The 22509-nt window shown below is 37.5% G+C and overlaps 1 protein-coding gene across 2 annotated transcripts; it reads left to right on the forward strand.

Moving 5' to 3' along the window:
- Nucleotides 1-2194: 2194 nt before the first annotated feature.
- Nucleotides 2195-15976, forward strand: LOC131542447 (fidgetin). Of its 2 annotated transcripts, XM_058779157.1 has the most exons (3): nt 2195-2445; nt 3255-3426; nt 11465-15976. In XM_058779157.1, the coding sequence occupies exons 2-3, from the start codon at nt 3396-3398 to the stop codon at nt 12655-12657; spliced, it is 1224 nt and encodes a 407-aa protein (XP_058635140.1). In that variant the 5' UTR covers nt 2195-2445; nt 3255-3395; the 3' UTR covers nt 12658-15976. The 2 variants fall into 2 exon arrangements, with proteins under 2 accessions (XP_058635140.1, XP_058635139.1); XM_058779156.1 differs by lacking the exon at nt 3255-3426.
- Nucleotides 15977-22509: the final 6533 nt, after the last annotated feature.

A 22509-nucleotide genomic window follows, 5' to 3' on the forward strand; every position in this document is an offset into this window, starting at 1 on the left:
ATTTATTTCACTAATTCCATTCAAAAAGTGAAACTTGTATATTATATTCATTCATTACACACAGACTGATATATTTCAAATGTTTATTTCTTTTAATTTTGATGATTAGAGCTTACAGCTCATGAAAGTCAAAAATCAATATCTCAAAATATTAGAATATTACTTAAGACCAATACAAAGAAAGGATTTTTAGAAATCTTGGCCAACTGAAAAGTATGAAAATGAAAATTATGAGCATGTACAGCACTCAATACTTAGTTGGGGCTCCTTTTGCCTGAATTACTGCAGCAATTCGGCGTGGCATGGAGTCGATCAGTCTGTGGCACTGCTCAGGTGTTATGAGAGCCCAGGTTGCTCTGATAGTGGCCTTCAGCTCATCTGCATTGTTGGGTCTGGTGTCTCTCATCTTCCTCTTCACAATACTCCATAGATTCTCTATGGGGTTCAGGTCAGGCAAGTTTGCTGGCCAATCAAGCACAGTAACACTATGGTCATTGAACCAGCTTTTGGTACCTTTGGCAGTGTGGGCAGGTGCCAAGTCCTGCTGGAAAATGAAATCAGCATCTCCATAAAGCTTGTCAACAGAAGGAAGCATGAAGTGCTCTAAAATTTCCTGGTAGATGGCTGTGTTGACTGTGGACTTCAGAAAACACAGTGGACCAACACCAGCAGATGACATGGCAGCCCAAATCATCACTGACTGTGGAAACTTCACACTGGACTTCAACATGGATTCTGTGCCTCTCCACTCTTCCTTCAGACTCTGGGACCTTGATTTCCAAATGAAATGTAAAATTTACTTTCATCTGAAAAGAGGACTTTGGACCACTGAGCAACAGTCCAGTTCTTTTCTCCACAGCCCAGGTAAGATGCTTCTGGCGTTGTCTCTGGTTCAGAAGTGGCTTGGTAGCCCTTTTCCTGAAGGCGTCTGAGCGTGGTGACTCTTGATGCACTGACTCCAGCTTCAGTTCTCTCCTTGTGAAGCTCTCCCAAGTGTTTGAATCGGCTTTGCTTGACTGTATTCTCAAGCTTGCGGTCATCCCTGTTGCTTGTGCACCTTTTCCTACCCAAATTCTTCCTTCCAGTCAACTTTGCATTTAATATGCTTTGATACAGCACTCTGTAAACAGCCACACCTTTCAGTAATGACCTTCTGTGACTTACCCTCTTTGTGGAGGGTGTCAATGTTCGTCTTCTGGATCATTGCCAAGTCAGCAGTCTTCCCCATTATTGTGGTTTCAAAGAACAAGAGATACCCAGAATTTATACTGTAGGGATGGTCATTTATTCAAACTCAAATGTAAATATTCTAATATTTTGAGATACTGATTTTTGACTTTCATGAGCCGTAAGCTCTAATCATCAAAATTAAAAGAAATAAACATTTGAAATATATCAGTCTGTGTGTAATGAATGAATATAATATACAAGTTTCACTTTTGAATGGAATTAGTGAAATAAATCAACTTTTTGATGATATTCTAATTATATGACCAGCACCTGTATTTGTAGCAATAGCCAGCAATACATTGTATGGGTCAAAATTATCGATTTTTCTTTTATGCCAAAAATCATTAAGATATTAAGTAAAGATCCTGTTCCATGAAGATATTTTGTAAATTTTCTACCGTAAATATATCAAAACTTATTTTTTGTTTAGTAATATGCATTGCTAAGAACATTTGGACAACTTTAAAGGCGATTTTCTCAATATTTTGATTTTTTTTTTTGCACCCTCAGATTCCAGATTTTCAAATAGTTGTATCTCAGCCATATATTGACCTATCCTAAAAAAAACATAAATCAATGGAAAGCTTATTTATGCAGCTTTCATGTGATGTATAAATCTCAATTTAAAAAAATTGACCCTTATGACTGGTTTTGTGGTCCATGTTAACATATAGGAATTAATTATAATATAGAGTCCTATAATGAAATTTACACGACCTTTTCATGACCCTTACTGTGACAACAACATAAAAAATATTTTCTCACAGCTGTTTTCAATGACTTCCCGTCTTTTGTCACACTGCGTAGGCAACACAATCAGCGAATGTTGTCCTTTGCCACAAATAAATAAGGAATTATATTTGTATATTTAAGTGAATTCCCAAAGGATGTTTAAACCCGCTAGCTTTGATAGTGTTTAACATGATATACCACGTGTGCATGAGAGAGAGAGAGAGAGAGAAACTGGACTCTCAGCTGGAGTCCGGTAGGGCGCATGCGTAGTCGGAGATGAAGCTTCTCCGCTTTCTTTTCGGCAGCTGGCGTGAGGTTCTGGAATTCCAACATGGCAGTAGATGTGGTCAGTATTTCTATGGTGGTCAGTCTCTCCAGCCCTGACTTGGAAGCATTCCAGAACATCACCGACTCGGAGTAACCCTCATCCCCTGCTCTCAGCAGCACGGCTGGACGCTGTCGCCGTTCTCCGGCGCCGAACAGGTAAATCTTTCACTTTGTTTGTGTCCACCAGCTGTCCGTTTGTACCGGAGAGAGAGAGAGGGGCCATGCCACAGCACGGACAGCGCGCTCGGACACTCGGACACAGGCCCGAGCAAAACATAGCGCGCAGTTCTTGTTCGGCGTGACTCTAAATAGCATGAAATTATGATAGTTTGAGCACTAGGCAAGAAGTTTTATTATTGGAGCAGAGTTCTATAATAAGGCAGCATTGATCCGTGTGTGTGTTGTGTGTCCAGGCGAGAATGACAGAGCGACATTCTCACCCATTCAATATGCACAATTCAATATGATGACTTAATTTATAAATCTCACTGTAGCTATTATATCAGTGATGTTTCCTTTGCATGACTAGGCTATTCAAATATAGCATTGCCAAAACAATCCAGAGTGACATACAAAATATTATTTAAATGACATTTTAATCAGATTGAATATAGCCTACTTATTAGTTAAATTCTTATCTGCAATAATTAACTAAACATAAAAATCGCCTACAATGTAAACGTTTATATGCAGAATCTTGTTAAACCAATAAATATTCTGGATTTACCTGACTTTTTGAGCGCACTAATATATGGAAAATATTATTTGCATAAAATGTTAATGGCTATAAAATGTTTAAATAAAAAAGTTTTTGGGGGAAATGGGAACGTTAAACAAACAAATAGCCTAAATATGCCTAGCCTAACCAATGATAATTAGCCTACTAAGAATTTTCATATACGTTTATGGGTAGGGACATTTTCCTGCTGCATTATATTCATCTCTCCTTCTTTCTTTCTCCACAGTTTGGGGTTCCTTTCCGCTCAAAACACTATTTATTTGCATGTGGTGCGTGTCCTTCAACTTGGAAAGTCTTTCTCTACGCTTTGTGGAAATCATTGAAGTGAGCCTTTCACTCCTTTTTGTCACTCTCAATCACCTTGCTGATGTCAAGCAATATGATCAGCGGCTTATATGGTAGGTCATACCTCTGTTTTGTTTGTAAATGCAGTATTATATTTATTATATTTTCTGTATGAATCATTTGAATGTTTTATTACCGTCAAATCCCAATCACATGCATGCATTAGTTATTTTAATTATTGCCTGGCAGAAATGACAAGAAAGTACAGTCCCAGGAAAGAGGGTAATGGGATCGTGGCATGGCCCGTGATGGACTCGAATTCAGAGACACTACAAAAACAACAGCTCTCTTAAATAAAAGTGTTAGAACATTCTTACCTCTTCTCCTCACTTTTTATAGCCTATATTTTCCTACTTAAACGTTTTTTTCCCAATCTGTTTCTCATTCGGATATTACGTTCATACTGGTCGTGATTGATTTTCAGTGCTATGATAGCATTTTCCTGGTTCGCGTCAGGGGAAGGAGAGTTGAGATTGGAGGTTACAGACCGCAATCATGTAGCGCTGTATCTCCAGTCGGGCGCGCGGGCAGAGCGACTGCTGCACGAGCGCGTAATAAATGCTCGCGCTGTGATGGGATTCTGGCGGGAAATCAGCCGTGAGCGCACAGTGGCGCGGGTAGTTAGATGTGCATAATTTGGACTCAGACGTATTGCGAAATGACAACACTTCATTTTCCAATATTCCAGTGTTTCCCTTGTCTCTCTTTGTCTGTCTGTCTGTGTGTCTGCCTCTCAGTCAGAGCTGTCGACTTGTCTGTATGAGGGGTTGTTTATCTGTCTGAATGTGGTGTCACTGAGCAAGTCACACAATAAATCACAAGTTTGATGGGCGTTCGTGAATTAGAAATGGACAGTTAAACTACCATGTGCGTGTGTTTCTTACTATACTTTCACATGGCCAACTGGGTAACATCAATCATTGAGTGACATTGTCTTTTATTGTTCTGCTTGTGTGTAGCCTAAAGGTTTAGCTGTTTTTATGTCGTACAAATGTAGTGAAGTGGTCTTCGCTATTTGAAATGCTTATAAATCAATCAAATCATGTATTAGGCTACTTAAATCTGATTAAGTCAACAGGTTTGTGTGAGGTTTGGTGTTTCAGACTTTAACAACCCATTTTGGGGACATGCAACCCCCAATTACGAGCTATGTCTATATTTATTTTATTATTATTATTATTTGAGATGAATCAAATCAAAATGACATATAGTGATATCCTGTGATGCAAAATACTCAATTTCAGTCAGAATTTATCAAATAGTTCAAATGCATTACTTTACATTAAATTCTGGTACTTGTATGTTCTTTCTTTTCTCATTTATTCCCTTAAATCCTTTTAAATCCTTTAATTGTTTTAAAATTGTTCAAGACACAGTTACAGCCGTGGTAGTGTATAAATATCCATCTTTATGAAATATGCTGCTCACTATAGTTTCAGAAGTGTGTGTGTTTGTGTGTCAGAGGCCTTAATTATTGTTAAGCAGAGGCTTTTTTGAGACTTACTCATTTAAAGGTAGAAGACTAGGGTCATACCTTGAATTCTACATTTTTAAAACAATGTTGACTGTCGATATGAAGTCCATTGCTGATACTTACTGCTTTTCTGCGCTATTGTTTTCCCTACACTTCCTGTAGGATGATGTAGGCTAGTTAAGGAACTGGCTTTTGTTAGCTGAACGGATATTGCAAAATACTAACAGGATGGAAAGTGATACTGAGGACATTTAATAATCTATAAACTAATATTCTACAGAAAATGTTTTGTTTTCAATTAGAAAAAAACTGAAGAAACATCTTGAATATTTCTAAGTGAAACATTTTGTAATTAATTGATTAATTGTGATTAGAAAACTAATTTATATCATTTCTGTTTTTAGATAATTATCCAGTATAATTAAGCCTATAGTGTTGTCAATCAATTAAAAAAATGTATTTATGTAAAAATGTAATTTATGCCATTACATTATTGCATTACATTGAGTACACATTACAAAAATAGGTTTTAGAAGTCAATATTGTATATTTTGTATCCAAATCACTGGCTTGTGTGAACAGCTTTTTCTTTAAGTAAGCAAATGTTGTTTGTCGAAGTGTGTTGCCTGATAAGTCTGAGCTGACACACTTACAATTTTCAGTTACTCATACCCTTTTTTTTGCAAAAAATTTGGACCCTTTAAGTGTGTTTGCCCATATGATAGCTACATAGTAGGGATAAAACAGCATCAAAAAAATATAGTTCTATATGGTTTTATATATATAAAATGAACATACATAATTACCTCCCTTTCTCATCTTCCTCTCCGTCGGCCCCTCCTTCTTTTTGACAGTCAGATTATGGTAAAAGTTTAGTGTTGACTGTTCGTGATGAAATGATCCCTCTACATCTAACACCACTTTTTTTCTTCATTCACCTCTCCATCCCTCCAGCTCAATCTCTCCTTTCACACATCTAAAGATATTTAGCGACAAGAGGAAAGGGTCTTTGAGTGACTAATGAAGACTTTCTCACATACTTTCTCATTTCTCTCATCTGTCCCTATTACACAGAAAAGTAGTGCATCCATCTAGTCTGTGTGTGTGTGTGTGTGTGTGTGCATATGAGAGATGATTGAGCTGTTTAATATGCTAAAGCCCTATTAAAGGCCAATGTCAGCAGCAGACGGCATGCGGCCGCCCAGCCTGCCCCAGCCCAGTGCTCTGCATTGTGTCTCTAAATGAACACGGTACTGTGTTAATTAGCAGAGGAAAATGGCGTGTGGAATTGAATTGGTCATTGACATGCGAGGCGTTCGTCTTGCGTTTAGAGAGATATGAAAGTGATTTAAGCCCTTGCTATGTCTTTTATGGAGGTTTTAAATAATCTATCTGCAGAAAAGAGAAGAAGAGAAGAGGGAGGATGTGAAAGAAAAGAGTTTCCTTGTCTGTCTTAGATTGAATTTATCATGTTTTTTATTTTTACCATGAATGTCTCTCTGAAATGTTTGATTCAGGCTGATTCATTTGAGTCAAAGTGTCAGATTTCTATGCCACTACTGTCACCATAGAGAATTGCAAAATAATGACTGTTTTGAAACAGGTTTCCAGAACACTTTCAACACAATAGTCCTGTCCCAAAGTCACTCCATCAGTTGAGCCAGGGATGCTCATGCAAATAAAGTGTTTTGAAAGTGCTTCAAACCTACAGTGTTTATACCTTTCAGGGAAAATGTTCATGTGAATTGCAATTTGCAATCCATTTAACCCATACTTTTGTATTTTGTAAGTGAAACAGGATAATTAACAGGAAAAATGTAGGATGAGTCTTGATTTTATCCATTGGAAACTGATTTGAAGGTGAAAAGTGGCCATTACACACCAAAAACGTGTGACCCGTATTCAGTTTACTAAAACAACATCTTGATATCTATTTGGTTATTGTTTAAAATGTTATATAATAATGTGAACCGATTGAACACCAACCGACACCATTGATTAAAAATGTAAAAACAGTTTCAGAGGAAGATCAAGTTCAAAATTCATTGCCATTTTCTTTTCGGAAACTCATCTCCGAGTATATATGCAAGCGGTCATAGAGATGTGAATATGTTTGTACCAGCTTTGCAATTCGGCATTTGAGTGTATTCATGTTTTTACTTGTGTTTGAGGTTCAAATATTTTGAAATATTTTCACCTATTCATTCTTTGTTTTCACTTAAAGTCCATTGGAGTCTTACATTGAAAATTGCACACACTTACACACAGGAGTTTATCAAACTGGAGCTGTATGTTGTGGATTTAATGGTCTCTTACCCTTTCTGCGTCATTTTACAGCGATTTTACAAAACAAAGGTTTCAGTCTCTGAGCTTAAACGTTCATAGACCTTCCGCTGCTGAGGCTACGTTCTGTCATACTTCTCTGCACCTCCCTCTCTTTCTTTCTCCCTCTTTCTCTCTATTGCAGCACTCAGCAGGCCAGGGCTGAAAGTCAGGCATTTGAAGAGAGAACGTTGAGAGTGAATGGCTCATTCACATTAAAGAAGAATTAGAGGGCTTCCACCCTGCCACTCTTACAATGGTCAAACAGCTTGGCACAACAGGAGAACTGTTCACACACACACACACACACACACACTGAAAAGCATGCCCTTTGTGTCAAGAAAAAGAGAGTGTGGTTTTGTATCAAATGTATTTTCTGTTTTATTTTTAGATGGATAATATGGTCTATGCAGCACTGTGGCTCGTGTCATGCAGTATTTGGCTGATGTCTTGAGGAGTAAACAGCATAAATAGAAGAATGTTACACTGTATAGGGATTACTCACTCAAAAATTAAAATTTTGTCATCATTTACTCACTCTCACATTGTTCCAAACCCATACAACTTTCTTTCTTCCTTGGAATACATAAGAAGAAGCTAAGCAGAATGTTCATGCTGCTCTTGTCCATACAATGAAAGGGAATGGTGACCATGGGCTTTTAAAAAAAAAAGATAATTAGTCCATATGGCTATATTCTATGTCTTAGGAAGCCAAACGATGGCTTTGTGTGTTGAAATGACAAATTTAAGTCATTATTGACTGATGCAACTCTCCAATCTCATTCACATTTGTATATACTGTATTAATATAATGTCAAATCAGTGTGATATCAGTAATGCCAAAATTTGGTTCTCATGTGTCTCACCTGATCACAATATGCCAATGTGAATGTGCTTATTTAAATGATGCAAATTACATTTGAAAGCTATAACAGAGAGGAATATTTTCCTACTGTTATGACACTTATGGAGCTTTTTTGGCATTTTTAGAGCTTGACAGTTTCTGGTCACCATTCACTTTCATTGTATGGAAAAGTCCACTGTAATTATCCTGCCTGACATCTCCTTTTGTGTTTGATGGAACAAAGAAACTCATATAGGTCTGGAACAACATAAGGTTCATTTTTGAGTGAAATATACCTTTAATATAATCATTAAATTCTGTAAACTAGTGCCCTTTTTTCCTGAAGACAGACTTGGGTATTTTTGTGGCTCTTTGTTTTGTGTTTGTGAAAGATTTGAAATCAGGAACCCATAGGAATTTGTACTTGAGCGTGTACTTGCTAAAGTCAATGGTCTGGATTAGATTGTGTGTATGAGTGTGTATGTATTTTGTCTATATACTGTTTGAAGGGCTTTATTCGTTTTACTATTTTGCTGTTGGCAACAGTAATGGCTGCTTAATTACTCAATAAAAGCATTTTATGGATGCAATGTGTGTGTGTGTGTGTGTATGTGTGAACCTGTGTGATGTATTGATTTTGCTGCCGGAGAAACCTGAGATTTCACTTAGGAGAAGTGAGTCTATCTGTCTGTCGATGTGCTTCTGGTTTTAAATAGTAGTCTATATGCATTTACGCACATGCATAAACACACACAGATGTTTAAAGAGACGCTACAGCTCAACTAACAAATTTTCAGTCAGTGAAGTGAAGATCCCTTCCTTTAAAACCAGCTAATGAAATGTCTGCCTTTAAAGAATGGAACATTGCTTTAAAAATTGCTCTGTGTGTTTGTTTGTGTGTGTGTGTGTGTGATGGGCCTTCTCCGGAGGATTTGTAGCCAGGGGGTATATTGGAACAACAGAAAGTCATTCTCTAAAGCACCAGCACACACTCTTTTACACACACAAAAGTACACACACACTAGATCAGCAGCTTTGCGGCTAATGGGATTGTCCAGGTAGTTCTGTAGAATACAACAAAAAGACAGCATTTGAGAGAACATTCCTGCAAACTGCAGCTAATATTGGACTTTACAACACATCGCTTTTGGCTTTAGACTCTGGTGAGGATGTAATGTAAGAAAAAAACAGCCAGAGAATATATTTCTTTTTTTCAGATTTAAATAAATAGCCCACTCCATGATGCATAGTACTTCGTATTGTAGAAGAGTTGAAGTTAGTGTGTAATTCCTTTGAAGAACCCTTCATGCACTGTTTTGTGAATTTCTGCTCTCATCTCAAGAGGTTTTGAGTGGTGTTGTTTCTAACTGAGGCTTTATTTTAGACGACGTTCACCCTCTAAGGTTGTTTTATAGTCAGTCTCGGTTCTTGCAATTGTTCATTCTCAGTGTTAGACATTTTAACAAACCCATTTTGGCATGTAAACTGTTTCTGCTAGAGACATGAATGATACGCCAAATCATGTGGCTTGTTGAGGACAGGTGTGTCATCACTTTTACAAACAATTGGACATCCTGTAGCTCATATAGCATTTTATGGCGAGAGCAATGTCAGTGTCATGGATTCGATTGCTAGGGAATGCTTACACTAATAAAATGTATTTCTAATGTAATGTGACTAAAACCATCTACCAAATGCATAAATGTAAATATAAAAAATTCCATAGACTGAAAAATATCTGTAAAACAAAACATTTTCTTCACTGATCTAGTTTTCTGAATTTAAATTTTTTTATGAATTAATGCTGAATTAATGACTACTATTATGTCTCACTATAGCCTCAACCATTAAAAGAGAAAAAAGCAATTAAGACCTCTTTAGCACTTTCATATGTGTTATTGATATTGCTTTTAATCATTTGTCATTTTATTGTGCTTTTCTTCTTTTATCCTACCATTTCTCAGCCTCCTGTCCTGCTAATTGCCATTAGTGTGATTTGTACCCAGTATTGTAAGTCGCTTTGGTTAAGTGTGTGCTAAACTATACAACTTTAGTTTTTAACAGTTAAAGCTATTGCGAGTGTGATGAGTGACTTTCAAAGTCCTAATTTATGTCAGTTAAAGTCTTTCCAGGGAAACGGCGCCAGTTGCTCCACCTCTTGTGTGTGTGTGTGTTTGCAGTAAGTCCAGTCTTTTCCCATGAGAGAACACTGAATGACCTCAAGTTGCATGTATCGATCAGGAGGATTTGCTGCTTGATAGAATTGAATGTAATTGGGCAGTTTTTAATTGAGATAGATAGAACATGTAAATTTTGCTCCATCAGCCCAAAATCAATATCCATCTGCTGTAATATGGAGTATATGTCTCTTTCTTTATTTCGTTTTGACAAAACATTGGATTGTTTCTGATGCTCAAGGTTTTGCTTATCCACAGTACTTGCAAAGTCAGAAAAAAATCCAATGTTTCTTCATCTTAGAAGTATTTTATGTGTTATGTTTTATGACTTAAGGACATTATCTCTCTGTTCTTTTTCCCTTCTCTCCCATCTCTCTCCCTCTGTACAGCCATATGCCAAAGTTCGATGCAGAAGAAAAGCTCTTTGTTTCACAAACTAAAATTTTGGTGCAGTACTGTATGTGTGAAGCTGAAATAACAGAGATACAGTATTTTTAGGGGTAACATCTGTTGTCGGGTTCAGTTGCTAATGCCGAGGGCTACATTATTGATCAGCCGTTATTACAGTATGCTGAAATATTATGTTCCCGCGTGGTGTGCGTGAGTCAATGTAACTGAGAAAGAGACAGAGAGAGTGTAACATGAGGTTCCTTGATTACATTAAAGAGCTTTTATTTTATTCACTTGAGAAGAAGCCTTCTGCTGTATCTCAGACCTTAATGATATCATCAGCGCTATTCTTGATGTGTGTGTGTGTGTGTGTGTGTGGGTGATTCAAGTACACAGCTGAATTTAAACTTCACTGTCAATCTAAAGACCATAAAACAGCTCAGAGAGCTGCTAGTGTACGCCTCAAAAAAGAATTGTGAAAGCCATTTTCAATTGTCTTTCATTTGAATATTTTATATTATTATTATTCATTTTTGTACTTAAGTTTTTTCTTTTTTGACAAGATGATTATGCAGAATTGGTCATTATCTGGAACTGTGGTAATTTTCTAATAACGTTAATTAACTTAAATTGCTCACATTTTCTCTCAGTGGTGTTTTTGTAGCACACTTAATTTATATTGCGATGGAAATAAGGTCGAATAATAAGTATAATTAGTGTTTTTTTTTACAGAAATATATTATAGCATGTTTGCATACTGAGTAGCAAATGCATGTGGGCGGCACATTCAGAGGCTTTTCGTTTATGATGTTATTTATATTTCTGATTTTTATGAAGTTCCATGAGTTTGAATTGACATAAATATACCTTTTTTTCACTGGCAGGCGTGACCATGCAGTGGAGCCCTGAGCAGTCCCAGTGGGCGGAGCAACACTATGACATCACCTCCACCACTCGTTCACCAGGGCATAAGATCGAAGCACTTAGGGATCCAAGGCTAACAGGTTCGACCTCGGCTGCAGCGTATCAACATTCGTGGGCAAACGATGACATTTCAGCTCTGACCGCTTCTAACCTGCTCAAGAGGTATGCAGAGAGATATTCTGCCATTCTGGATCTACCCTGCGAGAGTGGACTTATGGGATATCCAGACACAGCCATCTCCGTTAGCGTAAGGGGACCTGGTGTTGTGAATAACGGGCCGCCCCTTCTTAATGGACGGAAGGTGGAGGCAGAGCCTTGGCTGGAGAGTGTCTACCCTCCATTAGGTTGCGTTCCCGAGCTTCTTCCCAAAGCACCACTCAGTGTGACGGATGTGTCTGTCAGTGCGTGTAACTCACCGGTTATAGGCAGCGGGAGTCTTCCGGAGCCTTGTTTCTCCAGCAGCGGTTGTAACGGTCAGACTGGGAATCAGGAGTACAGCAGCACTCCCTACAGCACTCCCTTCCTGCAACCTGTAGGCACTTACGGTGGCTCTCTTTTCCACCCTACCCCTTCCCATGCCAGTCTGGTATCAACCTACAATGCTAACACCTCACCAAACCTAGCTGCATACAGTTACCCTAACACCCGTTACCCCTCACAGGCCGTTCTTCCTGCTGGCTACAGTCCTCCCCCTCCTCCCTCGGCATACCTACCTGCAGGTATAACTCCTCCTAACCCTCTTCCAGCTGTAGGATACTCATACCCAGCCACCAGTGTCTCTGAAAGTGATGCCCCAAGTGCTAGCAGCCTTTCAAAGTCATATTACCCATCAACTCAGAGTGAGATTGGAGTGTTTGAGGAGTATGATTTTGGCGGCAACTCTAATTCAGACTCTAGGTCTGAAGGCAGCCCCCTATACAGACCTTCAGGAGACGAAACGGTGGACAAGCAAAATGGGTTCAACCGAACGGCTGATGTAACGTCTTCATCCTTCAAGCCAGCTAATCATGGAGACTCTTTAAGAAGCTTGGAGACTCTCACAGTAGCCATGAGTGGACGGAACAATGGTACATCCGGACAACACTTCCCATCTACCTCAACTTCTGTTGTCACTTCTCATCAACATCTCTGCCTTGACACAAACACACCTTGAGCGGTTGTGCTCAAACTCAACCAGAAGTGCTTGAGCTGATGAAGTGTGAGTGCTCCCCCTAGTGGATCGGAGGTAGAGGGACTTGCTCAAAGCCATAGAGTTGGGGTTCAATGGAAGGGCCTCAAAATACAGGTGCAGCAGGGGAATTCTGCCCAGGAGGTCTCTATACTGGACAGGAGGAGATTAGTTTCTCCATTCTGGAAAGAGGACAATGATGTTTATGCCCCTCCTAGCTGAGCTTAACAGGTCATTGTGAGACACTGACCTCCTCACTCTGATAGGAACGGACAGACCAGTATATCCTCCATGACGGACACATATATTTGAGAGGGAGTTCGCTCCTTCATTCCGAGAGATAGGAGAGTACATCAAGGGAATTTATATGTCTAATGGATGTGTTGTGGCTGCATTGGGGACAAGGAGTCACAGTAACAGATGTGGTGGTTGGACACTATCTTTGGTTGACCATATTGCCATGGTGTACATTCTGAGTGTGTGTTTGTGGCCTTGTAATGGTTATTTATGTGGTGAGCTTTAATTGTAAATCCTGTTCTCCCTTTTTCCACAGGAGAATTGACGAATCCTGATTGTTTAAAGAATCCATGTGTGTGAGTGTGAGTGTGAGAGAGATAGATAAAACCTCAGGAAAGTGTCTGTCAGATAAATGGCGTATGCCTGCGTGTCTAACAGAGAAGAAGAGGGCGTTTTCACATACTGTCCTTAGGAAAAACCCAACTCAATTGACTTGAACCAGGTGGTCCAAAGCAAATGTTTTTTGTCTGTTGATAAGTTTGTATGCACTTTTGCTGCATTTTAAGAGAGGATACAAGATCATTCTATGAAATATTATGCAAAAAGTTTTTGCAATTCTTTAGGTTCTTAAAGTTGCTGTGTCTAGTTTTTTTTCCTGTGAGATATTACATTCAACTTTCATAGGTTAATATGCAGAGATAACAGTCAGTTATTTGTATGTTTACTTCCCAGAAATGTAAACACTGTGGTTCCGTGGCGTGTCCCAACTGATCAACACTGGCTTAACGATTGGTGTGAATTTGACGGCGGGACTTTCATTTGTCAAGTGGAGGGGAATGTTTGAATTAAAAATCCTTATTTTTATAATTCCAAACAAAATTACAAACTGCAGCTTTAAAATTTGCTGTTTGATTCAAAATGTGTAGTAGATAACAGTAATTATCAGTCATAGTGCTGTTCTGTCTTTTCCGCCAATTTCTGCTGTTGTCTCAAAAATGTTGTAGACTATCTTGAAAAATAAACATATTGAGTGAAACATTACTGCAGACATAAAAAAAAAAATGGAATTCAGACTATTCCGGCCACTTCCTGAGACGGTCTTGGCCTGCTTGGCCACTAAAAATAAAACATTGCCTTAAGGGCCAAGTGTGAAAATGCTCAGCGAGAAGGAGAGCACATGACTTTGCATGTTTGTCTTCACTTAAGGTTTTGTGCATTTTTAAAAATAGTGTTGAGTTTACTTTATCCCAAGCACTGGAAATAGGTTTGGCTGACCTCACTACAAATCTTTCTGTTTACTTCCTTTCCCTTCTTTGTGAACCCCGCCAAAGGGAATTAAGATATTATACTTATTTATGAAAGTCAATCACCAAAGCAGCAGTGTGGGAGCCAAATCACAAGGAAATGTTCCGCCAAAATCACTCCCTCTGTGTGAATCCTTTTTTGTCGGTTTTATTTCTGTCCAGTTTCAATGCAGGAGAGTGAATTGGCTTCATTCCAAGAGACAAATGGAAGGAATTCCTTGAAAAGACTGCTTAAAGATCCATCAGGTCAAAATTGAATTGTGAATTGAACCAAATCGGCTCAACTGAACTGAACAAACCTCAATCATGATGAAGAATCACGCTCTGCAATGGAGCGCATCACTGCATTGTTTCTGTGGTATTCACATGCTCAGTCTCTTCATAACCTTCCTGTTGACCACAAACTTTAAAACTAAAATGTGAGAGTTATTTAATTTATTGTATAGTCTTCGAATGATGAGGACATACACCAGTACACTTTTCCTTACACAACTACACACATTTATCATTGTCTAGATAAAAGCACAGGTATTATTTAACTGTTTATTTTTCAGCTGTTTGCCAAAAGTGCCATTTATATTTCTTTATTTTTAAAGACAAATGTTTTCTTCCACATCACGTTTTTATATTGTGGTCATTTGAAGTTCTTTCCTGTTTTATTCTGTCTGCAGCTTTTCTGTTTTTGTCTTGATCATTTTGAAAATTAGGAGAATTATTAAATTATATCACATCAGTTCCTGATCTGTCGTCTTATTAAAAGGGTTGTTTGGTATTAAAACTTTAGAAGTAAGGCACTAAGAGGCTTGATTGCCTTTTTGTTCACATATTTCAGTAGATAGTTCTAAATTCAATAGTCTGTAGCATTCTATGCAAAACCCTGTTCCTAAACCTAGTGAGCACACGCTTGACATGACGGCTGTTCCAAACAGTAGTCAGCAACTTTTTTTCTTCACTTAATATTTTGCGCTATGTATTGTTTGTGGTTGTGGAAGTTGTTAGTAGCAACATGCTAACATCACTAACTGTGTTAGTTGAGTCTCTTTACATACCGAGTCTGAGCATATCTTATGGGTCATTTGAGGTTTCATAATTATTAGGATGTTGCCTAGATCACTAGGTTTTGGAACAGAGATATTGTCCATTTTTGGCAACTTTCCAAAAAAAAAAAAATTCAACTTAGAAAAATGTTGTAAGAATCCTTCTAAGATGTACCCAAACCCCTCTTATTCTGTACATTTGATTTTGTTTTGTTTTTGAACTAGGGAAAGAGTATGGAATGGGTGCCATGGAATGAGAGATATTGAAAACTGTACATCATAAGCATATCATAAAGTTTATTAACACTTTTACAGCCATAAACAAAAAACTTTGGCCAGAAACCTCTGAAATCCTGTAGTGTTTGCAGTAATGGTGCACTAAACTCTCTAAAGGTGTTTTGTTGTATACACCAAGATTTGGACAGCTGTGTTTGGTATTTCTGAGTGCTGGAATTGGTGTTAAAGGTGCATTACAACCACATGATGTTTCACTGTGTTAATACCACATTTAGTGGTTAGTGACTCCTTTCTGCATTTCAAAATATAGCATTTTACTGCGTATGTTCTCAATATATAAAATACAGTTACATTTAGAACTGAGTTGTGAGTTATTGCAGTCAAAAAGAGAGAGCGTGTGTTGCCGTATTCTCAATCGACTCTATTGTGTTTGTTTTCATCACTTTTGGAGTATTGTAAACAATTTGCTAATTAAATATGTTTATCTTACGGCCTTGTTTGCTGTGTTCAATGGATGTGAAACACTACATGTGAGGTTTACTTTTTTGACAAACCCAGAAATCAGCTAAATTTGATAAAACCTCCTTTTAGGGTGCGAAGATACTGTTAAAAAAACATTCAAGTAAACATTTATGCTAGAAATGCACAAATATAAGTGTGAATCGAATTCTTTTAGAAGTAGTTTTTGGGTTATGGTTAGTCTGTACTAATTTGCTTCAAAAATGAGTATGTAGTCTATTACATTTCTTCACTGAGATAGCTAAACTTGAAGGATGGTTGTGTTGTTGAATTCCATATTAAAGCATCTCACAGAGCTTAACATTTTTTGGTACTTCAGTTTTTCTTTTCACTTTCTGTGATGTGTTCATCCAATTTTTTTTTTATCACTTATGATGTGCAATAATGCAGTTTATAGAGGGATATAATTGTGATAAAATTGGAGACACTAGGTGTGAGTGTGAATGTGTGTTAGCTCCTTGATGAACTGGCCATCCGTTGAGGGTGTTTCTCTGCATACAGCCCGAGATTCTGGAATTTGCTCCAGCATCACATACAAATGGTTAGGAAAATGGATGGATAACTAATTGTAATATTATATACATAGTCGATATATTCATGTGGGCATTATTCAGTGTTATTCAGGTAAATTAGATCATTTTGTTCTTTTGTATTTTTCAGGTGTTTGTTGGTGTTAAACCAGTGTGCGTAGGAAGATATCTTACAGTGAGCTTTTTTCATGTTACATTCTCACACAGTGACTTATGCTTTAATGGCTTTGTTTTTTTTTATTTCAAGTTAAATGTAATTTTCAACAATTAAAGTATGCAGGGCATAATTCTGTTTAAGGACCCTTAAATGGACAGTCTATGCAAATGAGGGGAAATTGTGCAAAGGCAGAAGAGAGAAAGAAAAACATGAATAAATTATGCAAATAACAAAAGGACTTGACCATTTGAAAGCCTAAATTTCCAGTAATAAGCACAGTGTTTCATTTTTTATTTTACTATGATGTTATGAAATGACAGTGCTCCAGTGAGTGAGAGAGTGAGTGTGTGTGTGTGTGTGTGTGATGGATTTGACATGGGGTGAATGAACACAAACGGCACTAAATGCCAGTGTGCATGTCTGTTTGTGCGCTGAGGCTTTCTGGATGACGGTACATTTGCGGGGTAATTATGCATAGTATTGGAATGAAGTTCAAATTATGTGTCCATTTGTGTGTGTCTGTTTGTATTTTCTCTTACTTTAACAGCTAAGCAACATGCTTAACCTTCCTATTTAATTTGATTTATTAATTTGATAATTCTTTCTTTCTTTTTCGTACACATTCATTTGAATGAATTTAGTTGTTTAGTTGAGTTGTTTAGTATGTATGTGCATCTAATTAACCATATTTTTGGAACAAATTTGTACCCTGAAATGAGCTAAATCTGACTAAATCTCTCAAATCTAGGTTTGGGGACATCCTCATTTGTAAAAACAATTTTAAAAAATGTTTTTAAAAAATTGCATAAAGTTTTCTGTTAGTGTTAGGTTACAGTATTTATAACTAGCTGATTAGAAAAACAATAGAGATGCAATAGAGAGATTTACATACAGTAGAGATCCAGATTTAGATATCTAAGTAAGTAAGTGTGTGTGTGTGTGTGTGTGTACAAAAGCTACCTACAACTTACTCTGTAGTGAACAAATCAGGTTTCATTCCTTCAGTCTTCACACTGGATGATCCCAACAAATGCAGTATAACACAGAACAATCATCCACCCATTATCCAACTATAATTTTCAGAAAAATTCCCATAATTAGATTAAACATATTTAATGGTGTTTGCTAAGGCAACAGTCACTATTATATAGATAGCAGTCTCCATGATGGACAATATTTTTTATCTTTTTCTTGAAGAACACTTAGTCAATTGGTGCATGTTGGAGCATAATTCACTGTTTTGACTTTCGAGAGAAACTCAAAATACCCTCGACCATACAGCGCTGCATTAAACCACTCAGAACACCTTAGCAATCACCCTTAATTTTCTCTAGAAAATGTAAAATCTAGTTTATTTTTTTTCGCAGTTCTCTAAAAGCTTTTTAAAAAAACACACACACACAGAAAAAAGGCTTGTCCATCTTCGATTTACATGTTGAGCTCAAAGCAAAAAAAGACAGACCTACGGCTCATCATTCGGTCCAATCAGCTGCCCTGGCATTTGATCCTCTTTTTAATGTGCCTGGGTTGCGGGAACATTTCGTTCTAGATGAGGGCTGATAACAGTGATGATGTCTTCTAATCTCAGACAATTATCTACATGTTATTGTGGTTAAGCTAGAATGAAGATGTATTCATCGTCACGATTCTCTATTTTAATAGACACCTTAATTACCCCCAACACAAGTCATTAAAATGTAAGGTAGAGTACTCATTTGAATAATCATAGTGCTGCCTTGGCAGGCACTGAGACCCCTTGTTCACAACTGAGAGTTCAACACTGAACCGTTAAAAATATACCATTTAGATTTTGATTTGAGCTTTATTTTTATTTCTATTTCATAGAGATGTCTTTCAGAGATAGATAGGTGTGCTTTATCCTGTCTTTATCTCCAGTTTTGAGCTATTTTTCTCTGTCTCTGCTTTCACGGTTGCTACTTTTGATGGCACACTGTTTACACCATTGATCTGATACAATGACAGGCGTGAATTTTACCCGTGAAACTCAAGTTTATCTTTCAAGATAAGCCTGCCAGCCCTTTTAGGGCCCTTTAAGCCCACATTCCCATTGTCTGATGTTGAAAAACGTCCCTCTGTTAGTTTGCAGTGAAAGCACATTTCAGATTTAACCCACAATTCACTATATATTAAAAGACCTTGATATTTGAAAACAGGTAAAAGTGTTTTTATGAACCTGCATTAAGAGGAAATGGCAAATGTCTAATCTGATAATCTGTCCACTACTTAAAGAAACACTGTCATCTTCGCACATATGTTGAAGCTGGATGAAATTGCTATTAAAGAAAAAAATATTAGCTAAATATTAAAAATATCCTTTCATCATCCACTCAACCTTACCTGTTAGCTGCTGTGAATGGATCAGTTACCTCAAGAAGCAGATCAGTGAACCATTTTCTTCTTTATGGGTTTGGAAAGCAGTACACTATGGCAGGGTAAACTTCTACAGAGGTAATTGGGAGACCATAACAAATATAATTTTCCCATTTGCTCCAACAGCAAAAGAAAAAATCCGCTATTGCCTTTCCACGGCTCTCTAAAAGGGGGAAATACAGAAAGACTGATTTCAGTGGTCAGACGATAGAAAGATTTACAGGCATTACCTCAGCAGCTGTATTAGAAACCCACTCCAAGCAGTGTTAAATCTTTTCTTTCTTTTTTTTAACACAAATAATAATGTTATAAATGTACGTTCAATTTAAAATAATGAACATTTTTGTAAAAACTGCTAAATTTGCGATGTTAATTGTTGCGAAAACGCGTCATCATGGTCTATCAAAAGGGTCATTTTGTGAATGACTCACTCAGACCGGTTCTGTGAACTGGAACTATACCGATTCATTCCAGTTTTCGACTCAAAAGAATGAATCGCTCACAAACCTTTTGCTGCTTCTCTCGTGAAGGCGCTTGAAACCGTTTTGTGTAGGCTACTCCACGGAAGAACGGATGTCATACGCATGTGGAACGACATGTTGGTGAGTAAATAATGACAGATTATTTAGGTGAACCACAAAGATAGATGCATTTTTTTCTCGTTAACTGAGAAAGCACGCCACCCAAATCGCATGACGCCGAACATAAGACAATGTAAAAATATTTCTTCGTGATTTTAATCAATGGTTTGAATGATTTTACACATTTTGGGACGATTTAAACACGTGTTACCAATCGTATTTTGATGTTAAATTGTTGACGACAGTTTTCAGTTTGCAAATTAATTTAATTAAATAAAGTAGGCTATAGCTGCAATGATCAAACTTAAAACTGGCGACAGATTCATATTGAAACTTATGTGGCTGACTGATTAGTCTAAGTAACGTGACGGGACAGAAAGAAAACTATCAGAAATACTAATAAGCTAATTAATATTCATTTATTTATTTTAATAATTGTTCAGCCTTCTCTACATAGTGACGTCTCTACCCGCCTCAGTTCTCCACATTCAGTCTGAGCTACACAGCTTTTGTCCCAAAGAGCAGAATGGGTGTCCAACAAGGAATAAATGCCTTAGCTTTATAAGTTTAGGCCCCACTGTGTCTGTTACTTCCTGCACTTTAGCCTTTTTCCTCCATGGCATTGCATCTTATTGGCTGAGAATGAGGTAAAGAGTGAATTTTAACCCACTGAAATACAAATAGCTTTAATGTACCGCCCTCTTATTCTATAATGCCAGCCCTGCGTCTATGGGTGTGATGCATGGTCTCTCTGGAGACACATTACACGGCTAATGGTCTGAGCGTGCTTCATTACTGCTTTAATCCAACATAGTGAGATCATTTCAAAACACACACACACATAGACCCTTTTTATATTTTTGACACATTTGTTCTCTTTTTTTTCTCGATCACTAATTTTACTTCTCTCTCTCTCTATTTTTATTTATTTATTTTTTAGTGGAAACATACATGCAAATATCATAGATTTGTAAATAAATCGTTTTGGATGCCTCTCTCTCTGTAAAGCCTCGCTGTCGCTACACATTTCTAAAGCCACCCTTCAGCGGACGAACCCTGCTACCACCACCTTTTTATCTCTCCCTCTCTCTCTTTTCTTCCTCTCTGTAAATGCCATCTGAGAAGAGAACATTCTGACAGGCTGACCTTGAGTCAGCGCCCATAACTCAACAGGTACTTACAGTATGAAACAGATTGCTTTTATATGGGCCTGTAAAACAGATCCATGTATCTGTCTGTTCACTATGACTCATAAACACCAGTCAATCATATACCTATCTATTTGTGTGCATTCTGTCTCTCACAACAATTTTAATTGGAAATCTACCCCATATAAATATACCATGTATAAAAGCAAAAAGTAGCATTACAAAAAAATAACTTTGGGTTCATTCTGGTATGGAATGCCCACTTTTCATGAGCCAGTCAATTCCTGATGGACGAAATAGTCATGTCCCACATTTTTCTTATTGAATATTTTGGAGATGATCGCATTCAACTAGGGCTGAAAGATGTATGTGTGCAACTTGCGATACAGTTTTTCTGCATCTTGCTTGACTGTAAAGGTGATTGACTGAAACACTGTATCATGAGCTGCACATGTGTAAATAAACTTAGTGCCACTTTAAAGTTCACAGACTCACAGTTTGATTTGCAAGCTTTAAAGGGTTAGTTCACTCAAAAATGAAAATTAGTCCATGTTTTATTCACCCTCAAGGCGTTCTAGGTGTATATCACTTTCTTCATTCAGAATCCAATCGGAGTTATATTAAAAATTATCCTTGCTCTTCCAAGCTTTATAATGGCAGTGGGCAGGTGTTTTTGTTCAACAGTCCAAAAGTAGTCAAATAAAGTGCATCTATCCATATTAAAACATGCCTCACACGGCTCCAGGGGGTAGATAAAGGCCTCAGCGGAGTGGTGTGGCAGCGGAGACCTGGAGGGCAAAACATCCAACTGTATATGAAGCGTTCATATGCAAAAGCATCTAAGTGCTGTCTGAAATTTTCTTCTAAAATAATAATTTTTCTCATGCTTCTATTTTTATGTTCAGTTATTTCACTTTATGCCATGGTCTGTCTGAATGCTCGATTCTGATTGGCTGGCAGGTGTTGATTAAATTAGTTTAACTGCACAGGTAGTTCCAGGTCAGTTTAATCACGTTCTATATTAATGCGCTTCCTATAAACATTGGTAACCATAGTAACATACAGTTACAGTTGAATAGTAATACAGACGAAAATAACCGTCATTTTTATCGTTCCGGTCAAATATTGCAGCGCAAATATTATTAACATCTTTAATATGTGAATGCTGGCAAATGACCATGGAATAAACGGGATAATCAATGGCTAGCTGTGCATTAAACGATTTGAATGCACTTCGCGGAGGCAGTCGGGTGGTTCTTCGCCTCCACGTCGTGCATTCAGATCGTTTAATGCACAGCTAGCCATTGATTATCCCTTACTTACTTATGTAAGTGAAATTACTGAACCTACACAAAGGAGCCTGATTAAAAAAAAAAGCTTATTTTAGAAAATTTCAAACGGCAGAGGCTTTTGCATCTGAACTCTTCATATATACAGTATATACTGTATATGTACTGCAAATGTACAGTATATACAAGCAAGCAGATGAGCCTGGTATATGAATGACCACATTGTCTTAATGCATTAAGCCAGCGTTTTCTTTATAATGGTTTTCTATGGGAAAACTCTTAACATGCAATTTGGTGTGTTGTGTTCATATTCTGGGCTTATCCATCTTATTTTGCAATGCAAAAGATATTTTCTTTGCATCAGTCTTCATTAACTGCTATATGTAAATAACTAGAATAACAAAGTG

This window comes from Onychostoma macrolepis, chromosome 06 (genome assembly GCF_012432095.1).
Source record: "Onychostoma macrolepis isolate SWU-2019 chromosome 06, ASM1243209v1, whole genome shotgun sequence".
In the NCBI taxonomy this organism is placed as follows: domain Eukaryota; kingdom Metazoa; phylum Chordata; class Actinopteri; order Cypriniformes; family Cyprinidae; genus Onychostoma; species Onychostoma macrolepis.